The sequence below is a fragment of the Egretta garzetta genome, unplaced genomic scaffold (genome assembly GCF_000687185.1).
Source record: "Egretta garzetta isolate BGI_Z169 unplaced genomic scaffold, ASM68718v1 scaffold605, whole genome shotgun sequence".
Classification (NCBI taxonomy): domain Eukaryota; kingdom Metazoa; phylum Chordata; class Aves; order Pelecaniformes; family Ardeidae; genus Egretta; species Egretta garzetta.
Window position 1 is genome coordinate 55,419 of NW_009259799.1, and position 12,776 is coordinate 68,194.

A 12,776-nucleotide genomic window follows, 5' to 3' on the forward strand; every position below is an offset into this window, starting at 1 on the left:
GCTTACAGCTTCCAAGCTCGAGGTCAACAAAACCCGAGCTGTGACACTTGGTAAAGCAATTTAGTTTGAGAAACGTGCCAAATTCATCAAGCCTTCCCCCCTCCAGTAATGCTCTGTGAAGTACTTCCTGCAGATTGTCCTTTATTGTCAACTATTGGATGCAATTCTACATTTTCAGAAGTCATCTCGTTGTGTGGCCTTGCATCCAGATCGAAGGACACTGCTCAGACCCACGCGCAACAAACGCCAACCCAAACTGCCTGGCCTTCTCCCGCAGAATTTGCTCAAGCAATAAAACCAGTCGCATAAAACATGAAGAATTTTAATTTTTGTAACTGCGTTAAAGCAGAACGCATAACACGTCTTTTCAAGGCGGAATTCCCCAACCCCAAATTCATCTCACATGGAGAACAGCAGCTGATAAACAGCGCGAGTTGAACTAAACAAAACAAGAAGCTGTAACTATTTATTAGGACGTACATACGGCACAGTTGATTATTTAAATAAAAGGAATCAAATCACATAGGTAAAAATACTAGAAAAATTACACTGGCCATGATTTATTACAGAATTCTCATTATTTCTGAGACTTTCATATAGGTAACACAAACCTCATCATCTCTTTTGACCGCTGTACCTTTTGCTGAACAGAAACCACGCGTTGGCGTGCACGGTTTGCCTGAAGCTCCTTTACGCGCGTGATCTAGCCCCAGCCACAAGGCATCCCGGTGTTCCACAGAAAACGGCTAACAGAAAAAGAGGAAAAGCAGCTGAAATTCCCAAATGAAGGTGTCCCAACGCCCTGTAATATCAAAGTACATCCCAAGGAGAGCTGTGAAGTATAATTTTAAGAATGTTACACAAGAGGTAGAAGTAGGATTTTTGCAGCGTTCAAACATCCACAGTTGTTTGACAGAAATACTTCAATAAGCCTAAACCGCTTCATGATTAAAATCTTGTATAATCAACAATTGACTTTTTTTTTTTTTTTAGCTAAATTATACTTCCACATACTTCTGTTGGGCCTACTGAATGGATCAACTCACCAAATCCTCCTTCAGTAATAGTTCACTAGCAGTGTAAAATTTGCTATTTTAAGCAAATGAACTTGACCAACAGACATGTAAAAGAGAGACTTCAGACACCAAACAGCATATTAAAATATAGACACTATTAATCTTTGTATATCGGTCATAAAAAATAAAAGGAAACTTATTTTTCCCATATATATTGGAAATAGCCTAATTCTGTGAAAAAACTATGCTCATCAAGTTATTACTGTGCATAAACAAGTTAAGTTGTATTTTATACAGTAAAAAAAATGTAAAGCAATCTTTGTCTGGCAATGACTTTAAGTTGACTGATTTATTCTTTCCCCCTAACAAGCTTTTTACACACTATATGCAAATATTTTCCTTGTTAAAGGTCATTTGGCAAACAAGCAAAGAGGATTTATAGCTCCAGTTCCTCAATTTTTTAAAAAAGTTGCTCCGAACCCGATAACTTTTTCAATCTCTAACAGCACAGACTACGTACATTAAATGCATCTTAATTTTTTTTGCACCTTTGATTACAGTATTGCTCATGAAGAAAAATAAGGACCTTCCACTCTATATAACTGATAAAAGTGACTGGCAAAGTTGTTACTTTTTTAAAAAAAAAAAAAAACAAATTAGAAAGCAACACCTACCAAAAAATAAGACATGCTTGATTTTTATATAGTGTTCTACAAAACAAAAAAGTGCTGGTGACCGAGATGGATAAACTGCACAGGAAATAAATCAAAGTCTCGGTATGGTTAAGGCTGTATTTCCATCAAAACAGATCAGGATAAAACAAGGTGCAAAATTCTCAGAAACCCATAAATTTAATTTAGCCAAAGTTTCTGCAGTAGGTACATTCCTCAGCTTTAAAAGAAAGCAAAATTATCCTGCAATTCCAAGTTGTCAGTGTAGCGAGAAACCTTATAAAAAAGGCTGGGAACGCATCCTTCTGGAGTTTCTTGATAACAAGAGTTCAAGGTGAACTACTAAGCTTGTATTTACAAAGAGCCTACCTAACTCAAGATCTCACGCCAACAAAGCAAAGCCCAAAGACAAAAATCTGTTAAAGCCGCTGGCTTCAGTGGAAGCAGGACCACACCCTTCCCTTCGCCAGCCTAACTGCAAATGCACCGATTTAAAAATAATAATAAAATATCTATTCCAAAGCCAACTGCTCTCCCATATTCACTGACGTGCAGTGTTCCCTGTTCTTGTTCAATCCAATGGATAAACTTGAAGAGTTACATAATCAGGAACTTTTTAAAGTTTTCCACTTTAATGATGTTATTAGGGGGGGAAAAAAAAATAAAAATCTACAGCAGGCTGTGGCCATAAAGTAGAGTTGTAAAACTAAATTTTATGTTAATATCATGTACACTGTCAAAGCAATACAGATACAAAGAACAAAAAAAATCCCAAACCCTACTGCTTTGGGTTGCTCCAACACTCAGAGTTTTGACATCACAGCTCCCAAGCAGAGAATTGGGGTGGAGAGAAATTGGCTTTCAGAGCAGGTAACAATATAACTTTAAAAAAAAAAAAATATATATATATATATAGGCTTAAGGTTGGTTTGCTACACAATCTTTACAGTATTTAAATAAAAAAAAAAAATCCAACTTGCTACAAAATGAGAGCTATGACCCCATATAAACTGTGTATCTGAGAATATCTTACTGAAGAGTATCAAGCTGAATGCTGTCACTTGAGGAAGACCAGATTTACAAAACAAACCAAGCACTCAGTGGAAGGTTTATGCTAAGTACTCCTTGTCATTTGTCATACTCTACGTCTAGAAAAGCTAAGCTTAAATCCTACTTCATTCCTTTCCCTTCTGGACAGCAGTTGAGAGGCGAGGTGGTGATCTTGACCCAAGAGGGATGACCACACCCTGTTGGTTTGAGCCAGCTCTTCCCAAGCCCTGTTCTAGCCCCTCAAGCTGGTACACAGCTCGATTCCATATGATTAAAACATGCAAGAGTGGAAGTATGGCTACCAGAGCGGGATAAGAACAAGCCAACTCTGCCACAAGTCTCAGCAGTTGAATCCTGACAGCATCTACGAGCAGCAGATGGGGAAAAGGGAAACAGTTTAAGGACAGACAGACTCCTGGCCCCTTGGGCTCACGGCCTTCTGACCACAGGAGCCACAGAGAAGAGTGATCCTGCCCATGGGAAGTAGGGTTTCCCATAGCCCAGTGTTTCCTTTCTTCTGGTAGCTCCCCTTTCCTCCTTTATTTCCCCAAACAGAATGGGAGAAGGCCTGGACAGCAGATGAACCACGATCCCAGGGAGCTGTGGTCATGGTCACTTCTAGAAAAGCGCGTAGGACTAAAGCTAGAAAGCTTTCCACAAAATTTTGGAGTATCTCCACACTTCTCCAAAAAGGCGGTAAAGGCTAAACGGCCAGCAAGTACCTCAAAAAAGCCTCTCACTCACATAACCTCCACCTTCTACTGTTCATTTGCTTCACCAGGAATAATAAGAAGAGACTTATTATGAAGCCCAGAGCATCAGTTTCCAAGTTGTAAGGCAACTCATTTCCAAATTATACGTATCCTGGTACAGACAAAAAGATTAGTAGCAGTGATAAATACCGAGAGCAAAGAAGAATATTCAGTCTGGAAAGAAAAAAAACCCCAAGAGCAGCAGTTTGGGAGCTAATAGTCTTACACACACTCCTGAAAAGGCCACAGCAAGCCAACACCTCAAGCCTAGATGCTCTCCCTGTATCCTGTTCTATTAAAAGTAATGACAAACTAATACCAATTTCTTAGCTTTAGTTTATATATTTACCATCAGACTAATTGAATTGCCAGAGGGACCCTGTGGATACAGAAGAAAGGCAGAGATACCAAACCTATAACCAGAAAAAAAAAAATTCTTACTCTGATGCCGGCCTCTCTTCTGGGAATCAAGAAGGTTGAATCGCCAGAAGCCTCCAGTTCTTCACACAGAATACAGAAATAATTGTGATTTTTAAATCTATGTTTTATTGGACTATCAATTTGGGATTTTAAAGCATTAAAGATTCACCACCAACTATCAAAACACACACCCTAATAATAACATTGACTTGCAAAGGGACTCTTAAGTATCTCATTTTCTTAAACTGGAGCAATCTAGTATCACTGCTACCATTACTAGCTACAACTCTGCTACCTTCTTCACCTCATTCAAAAGTTTAAATTGCATAAATCAAAACAGAAAGAGAGAGAACTATTAAATCTCAGCAAAGCTGGGGGGGACGGAAGGGAGAGGAGAAGAGAATAAACTTGTTTTTACCCGATTGCTCCACAAATGGGAAAAGAAAAAAAAAAAAAAAAAAAAACAAAACTGTGGTCATGGTCACTTCTAGAAAAGCGCGTAGGACTAAAGCTAGAAAGCTTTCCACAAAATTTTGGAGTATCTCCACACTTCTCCAAAAAGGCGGTAAAGGCTAAACGGCCAGCAAGTACCTCAAAAAAGCCTCTCACTCACATAACCTCCACCTTCTACTGTTCATTTGCTTCACCAGGAATAATAAGAAGAGACTTATTATGAAGCCCAGAGCATCAGTTTCCAAGTTGTAAGGCAACTCATTTCCAAATTATACGTATCCTGGTACAGACAAAAAGATTAGTAGCAGTGATAAATACCGAGAGCAAAGAAGAATATTCAGTCTGGAAAGAAAAAAAAAACCCCAAGAGCAGCAGTTTGGGAGCTAATAGTCTTACACACACTCCTGAAAAGGCCACAGCAAGCCAACACCTCAAGCCTAGATGCTCTCCCTGTATCCTGTTCTATTAAAAGTAATGACAAACTAATACCAATTTCTTAGCTTTAGTTTATATATTTACCATCAGACTAATTGAATTGCCAGAGGGACCCTGTGGATACAGAAGAAAGGCAGAGATACCAAACCTATAACCAGAAAAAAAAAAATTCTTACTCTGATGCCGGCCTCTCTTCTGGGAATCAAGAAGGTTGAATCGCCAGAAGCCTCCAGTTCTTCACACAGAATACAGAAATAATTGTGATTTTTAAATCTATGTTTTATTGGACTATCAATTTGGGATTTTAAAGCATTAAAGATTCACCACCAACTATCAAAACACACACCCTAATAATAACATTGACTTGCAAAGGGACTCTTAAGTATCTCATTTTCTTAAACTGGAGCAATCTAGTATCACTGCTACCATTACTAGCTACAACTCTGCTACCTTCTTCACCTCATTCAAAAGTTTAAATTGCATAAATCAAAACAGAAAGAGAGAGAACTATTAAATCTCAGCAAAGCTGGGGGGGACGGAAGGGAGAGGAGAAGAGAATAAACTTGTTTTTACCCGATTGCTCCACAAATGGGAAAAGAAAAAAAAAAAAAAAAAAAATCAAAAACCAAACCAAACTCCAATATAAAAACACCTCTGGCTTACGCGGGACTTAATACCTTAACTCTGCTTCCACTGAAGTCAGCAAAATGTGACTAGTTAGTCCCTAAACCCAGAAGCATACTTGTACTTATTCCTACTAGAAATACAGTGCAATGCTTACAGAATTTGTACATTGTTGCCAAATTAAACGCTAGGCAGCAAAAAAATATTTCATGACCGTAACAGAGCTGCTGCAACTCGAGGTGGCTGTTTTATAAAATACAGCGGTTTCTTCCCCTGCAACATAAAAGGGTGTGTAATAAAGCAACAGAACTGAAGCATTCTGAAAGGACTTTTGTCTTCATAGGTCTAAAGCTGTCTATAATCAAATAATTTAAAGAAATGGGCGCCAAATAATTTTGATGTAAAGACACGGGGTTTTGACAAAGAAAAAAAAGAGTGCAAGGCAAAATGAAATATGAGCATGTGCTGGTCATATTTGTAGGGCATGATAAGAAAAAATCTGGTACTGAAACATTTGACCTGTGGCGACTCTCCACAGCTACAGTGCTTTATGCTCGTCAGAGAGCCCGTGCCTGGACGGCGTGACAGCATGCAAGAACAACATTAACAGCATAGGCTAATTGTTAGCTATAGTCAAGTGCAGCCACTCCGTAACCCTTTTTAATTGCATTTTTAAACTGCAAAACCAGAAGGGAGCATACAGCTATTTACCATTTTTGAAAAATGAGACTGTTAAAGGCACATTAACTATATTATGAACTGATTTAAGACCACATTCCTTCACAATAATAATTAACACACGAGCAATACAATAAGGACCTACTACGCCCTATACATCGACCGCTACGAAACAACCCTGCAGGACTACAATTGTTCTGTAAACAGAAAAGCTGATCAAGACTTTCAAATTCTGATTTCCTGTCCACACAGTAATCATAATTAAAAAAAAAAAAAAATAAATTATTCATTAACTGAAATACTGCAGACTCCACTTTTTAAACCGTGGAGTATAGGTAACGAGTTTCAGAAATGCAAATTTCACCTTCTTAAATTAGTTAGTGCAAGTTAACGGCACGTGCACACAAAGAAAACACTCACACTAAAATAACTCTCTCCACTACCTGTTTTTTAGGCTAAGGCTGAAAATATTCTCTTAAATTGAATTCACTTTTTTTAAGGGGGGAAAAAAAAAATAACCTTGCTATACTAAGATTCTGATTTCTACCGACTCTTGTTTTGAAACTTTACTCAGTGGATTACAATGAGGCTTGTGCAAATTGTCCTACCAAGGCATGTAGCTACTGCCTCATTACAGTTAACGATGGCACTATTGAGACTACATCTGCTCTAGAAACATCCACGGATCCAAAACTACATAACTGCATTTGGAACATTTTGCAAGTACATCTACATACGGAAACAATTATATATTTATCCACAAAATGTCAAATTCAACATCGAACACTATGGAACATAAAAATCTTCATTTTTGTCTTTTAAACTTCACTCATATCCCCAACTTAACTCATTTTTAAAATAAGAACTGCTCTCCAAAGCCGTTCATTAAATACACTGATATTAGTACATGTTAAGAGATCGTGTAACAGTAAGATAGTTGTTAAAGCATTAAAATATTTATAAGTGCCCTAAGAACAAAACTCGACTTAGGCATTCTTTTCTAATCCTCACCCTGAACATTCACACCGATACATAACACTTCTGATTGTCTAAGCCACAGAATGGAGACTAGTTAACAGCAATTAAATATACTAAATTTTCCATGCGAAAAAATTAATCAGTTAAACCGCTTTGGTAACCTAGTATATAGTTAGCTTTGTGTAAATATTTTGCAAACATCCCTTCCTCCCCCCCAAAAAAAACCCTATATACCATGTGTATATTTATATAATAATATACATATTTCCTGAGTAAATCGTTAAATCTGATTATTCGGAAGATTTGGCAAAATATCCAACTTTATATTACTAAAATAGAATTTTAAATAAACATTCAATAAACACACTAAAATAAATATGGAATGTTTCTGAAAATTATAGTACCATGAACTTACATTAATAACAAACAATTTTTTAATTAAGTGCATACTATGTTATATAGTTACTGCTTTTTAACCCACTGAGGAATCAATAAATCTAATTTCTAATCCTGAGTGACAATTTTATATCACCTGCTAATGTGTACTTCAATGCAGTACTTACTGCAAATCTACAAAATCCTTTTTTTTTTGTTTTTAATGGAAAATTTTAAATGGACTACGCTATAGAAAAGCTCAGTTTACATTGGTTTAAGTTAGAAACTGAATTAGCAGCACAACCGCTGAAGCATCTCACACAACCAATATTAAACACTGATTATTCTTGTCAAACTGTTAGTGATAACCTGAATGACCTGACTCCCCGTCACAAAAACACCACAAGAGTGTGGATTGCTCTGTACAGAGTGATAGGATACAAACTACTTAGTGATCACTTTGGCACTTAAAAGAACTATATAATGGTGCAAAAAAACCCTGAACAATTATGAAATATCTTTCAAATAGTTTTGTTGTTTTTTTTTTTAAGTATGCTAAATTGTATCGCTAACAAAAAAAAAGGAGAATTAAGTTTGACCACATCTGGTTTCTCAGGTCATGGCTTGACTCGCAGCTGATACACAGCTTTCGATAAGCACACAAGGAAATGCTCAGCTATTGTTTAGTTCCCCTTAATAATAAAATTCCTATGTAGCAGACATTGCAATATCAGCAATATTAAAATTGCATTAACACTATTACAAGATGTGTCTCTCAACACCAGAATCACAGTAATAGAATTGCAGCACTGATCAGTTATATTAACCCTTTTGCTTTTTGATAAGTGATCCAAAACACCTTCCATGGTACCACGCGGGGCGCTTCGCCCTGCCCTCCCAGTCCTCAGCCTTCTGCCTCCCTTTTGTCGTCGTCGTCGTTGTTATTTGCTATTATTCCAGAACCCTCACGAGTTCCTCAGGTTTTTCTTTTCTGCTTCCTTTGTTTTCATGCTCCATGCTGCTTTTTTCTTGTGTGCTTGTGTTTGGAGGACAAAGCTCTTGCAATGCCTTTTCAACAACTTCTTGTTTTACCAGACCGCTTGAAAAGTTTTTTGGCAAAGCCATCTGTAACGCACACCATAAAGCAGTACGAGCCTTGCGTGTGGAAGCAGCCAACTCCCTAATGGCAGCTGCCAGAGCCAGAACATCTACAACAGAAAAATACATTACAGGTTAAACTAGTATACAAGCCTGGTGATATTGATACATTAAAAAAAAAAAGAAAATCTGTAAATTTGTTCAAGCCATCATCAGTACGCAAAGTTTACTCAAGAAACAGCTAATGCTGGACCCTGTACTGCATCGGTTGAGTTCCATCAGTTAGCATCCTTCTCTTGCAAACGATAGCTGTAACACCTCACACTAATAGCAACTGTAACTGTGTCCGAGATTCAGTGGCATAACCATCCGGCCTGCGATACAACAATTAAGCCCATTTAATTAATGTTATCAGAGGGAACTATGTACAATACTTAATAACTAAAGCTACCTACTCAATTCCAGCCAGATGGAATCAAAGAATGTTTTGGGTTGGAAGGGACCCCCAGAGGTCATCTAGTCCAACCCCCCTGCAGGAGCAGGGACACCGCTAACTAGATCAGGCTGCTCACAGCCCCGTCCAACCTGGCCTGGAATGGTCCCAGGGATGGGGCCTCCACCCCCTCTCTGGGCAACCCCTGCCAGGGTTTCACCACCCTCACTGGAAAGAATTTCTTCCTTAGATCCAGTCTAAACCTACCCTGGTTTAGTTTAAAACCAGCCCCCCTTGTCCTGTCACAGCTGGCCCTGCTAAAAAGATTGTCCCCATGATGAGCATGATGCCATCCCTTTTTCCCTCCTCTGTCTTCCTTGCAGTGGCACCGATACCCACCCAGCCTCACAGTGAGAAAAGGCTCACTGCCAGCCTTCGCAGCTGGTCACCATCAGCAGAACTCAAAGAAACAGGTATTTCCCAGCAGAAAACAGACTAAAGGCTTTTCTGTAGCTGATTTAGGTGGTGCTCAGACACTCAACAGCAGCGCAGCTCTTCATCAGAAACCTAACTACACCGCAGATTAATCACAAAAGACTAACTGCCATTTTCCTCACTGCACGTACGATACGTGGATGGGTCAAATAATGCTTCCATATACTTTTATTATAAAGCATTATCAAATACATGGTTTGTTGGATTATTTTCTTTTGTCAGAGGATGACTGCCTGCTCCCTGGCTTATGCTTGGGGCTGATGTCACACAATTTTAGGACTAATTTTAGAAGTTGGTTTGCTTACAGGACTATTACTTTTAAGGATATAACATCATTAAGAAACTGCTTGACACCTAAATTGTGAAAACAAAACATTTTGACTCTCTTTACAGTTTATCTTTCCCTTCTTACAAGGAAGAACTACCCCATACACATTGCTGGAAGCCATGGGAACTGCGCACTGTCAGCCTCGCTGCAGGAAATAAGGCAGTATAGGCCGTGCTGAGTAAGGTCCAAAAGAGGATGGGGGTGGCCAGGGGAAGTGCATTCCTCTTTGGAAATCATTTTCCAAGACACAGGTATTTTCTGAAGAAAAATAATATGATCTTTACCCCCAAGCCCCAAATTCCTGTATGTATGAGCTGTATGGTTGCTATACTGAGTAGCAAATTATCACTTACACTATGCTATTGGAAGGGAATGCAGTTTGTCCTAGTTTTGCATTACTTCTACAGACATACATACTACTGCTACAAATTATTCTGGTTTTATAGCAACAGAAGTTGGGAACCGTAAAACATCATTTCTGGCAGGTTTGTGATTTAGGTAAGGTAGACAGACACAATCAATTAACACAGCACCAACAGTTTTTTTTTTTTTTTTTTTTACTTTATAAGCTGAAGAGAAAGACTAGCAATGCCACTAAAAAAAAAAAAAAAAAAATTCAACTTGTTTAAAATCAACTACATTTTTACTTTTAGGAGAACTACTTATATAATATCACCGAACAGTTTTTACAGTTCTCTTTTAGCCAAGAGGAGAGTGCCTCAAAGCGTTTAAACTAGTAAGAGAAACACCGAAAAGGAAAAAGATCTCTTAAAGTTATTTAAAGTCTTTTAAAAAGTAACAGGTTTAGATTTACAAACTTTTTTTGCTGCAGTCGCACTAATTGCTGCACATTTCAAAAGGCCTTATTTTCACAATTAAATCTTTGAAAAAGCTTTTAAAACCACAGGAACGGACAGCAGTTACCTTTCTCGTTATTATAACGCGGTGCTCCTTGTCTCTGTGGATTAGCAGCATTAATAATCTCGTCCTTACGCCTCGCCTGTGTTAGGTGGATGGCTTCCATATGGCGTTCCAATGTGGTGGATATGTTACCGTGTACAGGGGTCCCACGAAGCCTTTCCATTTTTCCTACTAATGTGAGCACCTGCCAGATACATTGCAAACACCGAAATTGCTCAGCGTGAGTCTCCATTAAGCAAACAAACATAAAACCAAAAAGAAAAGCAGGAATTGCAGCTGAAGGAGGCTTACCCTGGCTTGTTCTCGTAGCTGGTCGACAATCAAACGATCAACCCTTGATGGGTTAGCAGGAAGTCGGGAGACAGGAGTGTTATTTGAGCTAGATATGCGCTTTCCTGGGAAGTTTCTTGCAAGGTCAGCCTCAGTCTGGAGGGGAAATAAATAGCCATCGTAAATGTTTGAAATGACTACAGTAATACAATCCATATTTCTGGGGTGGTTTAGAATTTTCAAATATGTTAGAAGAGGCGCTTCCTATCTTTACTTCTGACTGCATTTACAGAAGAACATTCCCAAATATCTGTTTAGATGTACCACCTGATGCTATAAAAATAAGAATACTTCTCTAAGTCAGCTCTACCTCAGTGTACAACGCTCAGTGGCAACATTTAGAACCAAAGCTTTATTTTAACTGGTCCTGGACACAGACCTAGGCACAGCAATTCTTGTACAGTACCCCAGGAATTTAACCTGTATGCCTCTCGCTGCCTCTCTCAAATGTCACATATTAACATATTGTTATATCAATATATTATACTAAAAGAAGAAACAGGTGATCACACCAGCGTAAGTCGTATCTGAAATGCATCAGGATTAAACCAGATTTAACATAAACCAGTATCGGCTCTCAAAAAGTCATCAATGCAACTGCCAAATGCCCCATGGAGAAAGGAACCACTATACAACGCAGGCGGTGACTAAACATCACCAAACCTTTTTTTGGATAGGAACTTCATATGCTCGGAATAAAAAAAAGACACAACTAGCAGCTGATTCTCCATCTTGTTCCTTCTTCATTGTACAGTGGACTTAGGAGAGAAAGATTGGGTACCACGCTGCAGTTCAAGGCAAGGTTAAGTCCACATTCATACTGTGCACGTTTGTGCTGAAAACATGGGCTGCAGTCCTTTGCATTTTGCTTTACTGACACATCCATACTATTTAGTCTCTGCCCTCACCTAACATGAATTACAAGAGCTGACTGACTCCACTTGCATTCATCTCAGAAGCCTGAAAGACATTCAGAAAAAAAAATGGATGGAGAAAGGGTCATGAATTCACATAATGACACCGGGTATTTAAGAACTACAACTAATAAGCAATTTGCAATTCCAATCTATATGGACATTTAATATTGCCGGCAATTCCAAACAGACAATTTTGCACAACTTTTTTCAAAGAATAGAATCATAGAATGTTTTGGGTTGGAAGGGACCCCTAGAGGTCATCTAGTCCAACCCCCCTGCAGGAGCAGGGACACTGCTAACTAGATCAGGCTGCTCACAGCCCCATCCAACCTGGCCTGGAATGTTTCCAGGGATGGGGCCTCCACCACCTCTCTGGGCAACCTGTTCCAGTGTTTCACCACCCTCATTGTAAAGAACTTCTTCCTTATATCTAGTCTAAACCTACCCTAGTTTAGTTTAAAAACTTTAGCCCTTGTCCTGTCCCAGCTGGCCCTACTAAAAAGATTTTCCCCATCTTTCCTACAGGCCCCCTTTAGGTACTGAAAGGCCGCAATCAGGTCTCCCCGCAGCCTTCTCTTCTCCAGGCTGAACAAGCCCAACTCCCTCAGCCTGTCCTCGTAGGAGAGGGGCTCCAGCCCCCGGATCATTTTTGTGGCCCTCCTCTGGCCCCCCTCCAACACTTCCATGTCCTTCTTGTGTTGAGGGCTCCAGAACTGGACGCAGGGCTCCAGGTGAGGTCTCCCCAGAGCAGAGCAGAGGGGCAGAATCCCCTCCCTCGATGCTGGCCGCACTTCTCCTGATG

General features: G+C 39.2%; 1 protein-coding gene across 1 annotated transcript in view; it reads right to left on the bottom strand.

Annotated features, from left to right (window-relative positions):
- Window positions 1-8,015: 8,015 nt before the first annotated feature.
- The window catches only part of LOC104127179 (meiosis-specific coiled-coil domain-containing protein MEIOC), a 14,383-nt gene continuing 9,622 nt past the window's right edge, over window positions 8,016-12,776 (bottom strand). The window contains exons 5-7 of the mRNA XM_009639827.2: window positions 11,019-11,153; window positions 10,731-10,911; window positions 8,016-8,660 (exon numbers count right to left, since the gene is read on the bottom strand). Of these exons, the coding sequence (XP_009638122.1) occupies window positions 8,404-8,660; window positions 10,731-10,911; window positions 11,019-11,153 (573 nt within the window). The 3' untranslated portion in view covers window positions 8,016-8,403. The remainder of the gene's footprint in view (window positions 8,661-10,730; window positions 10,912-11,018; window positions 11,154-12,776) is intronic.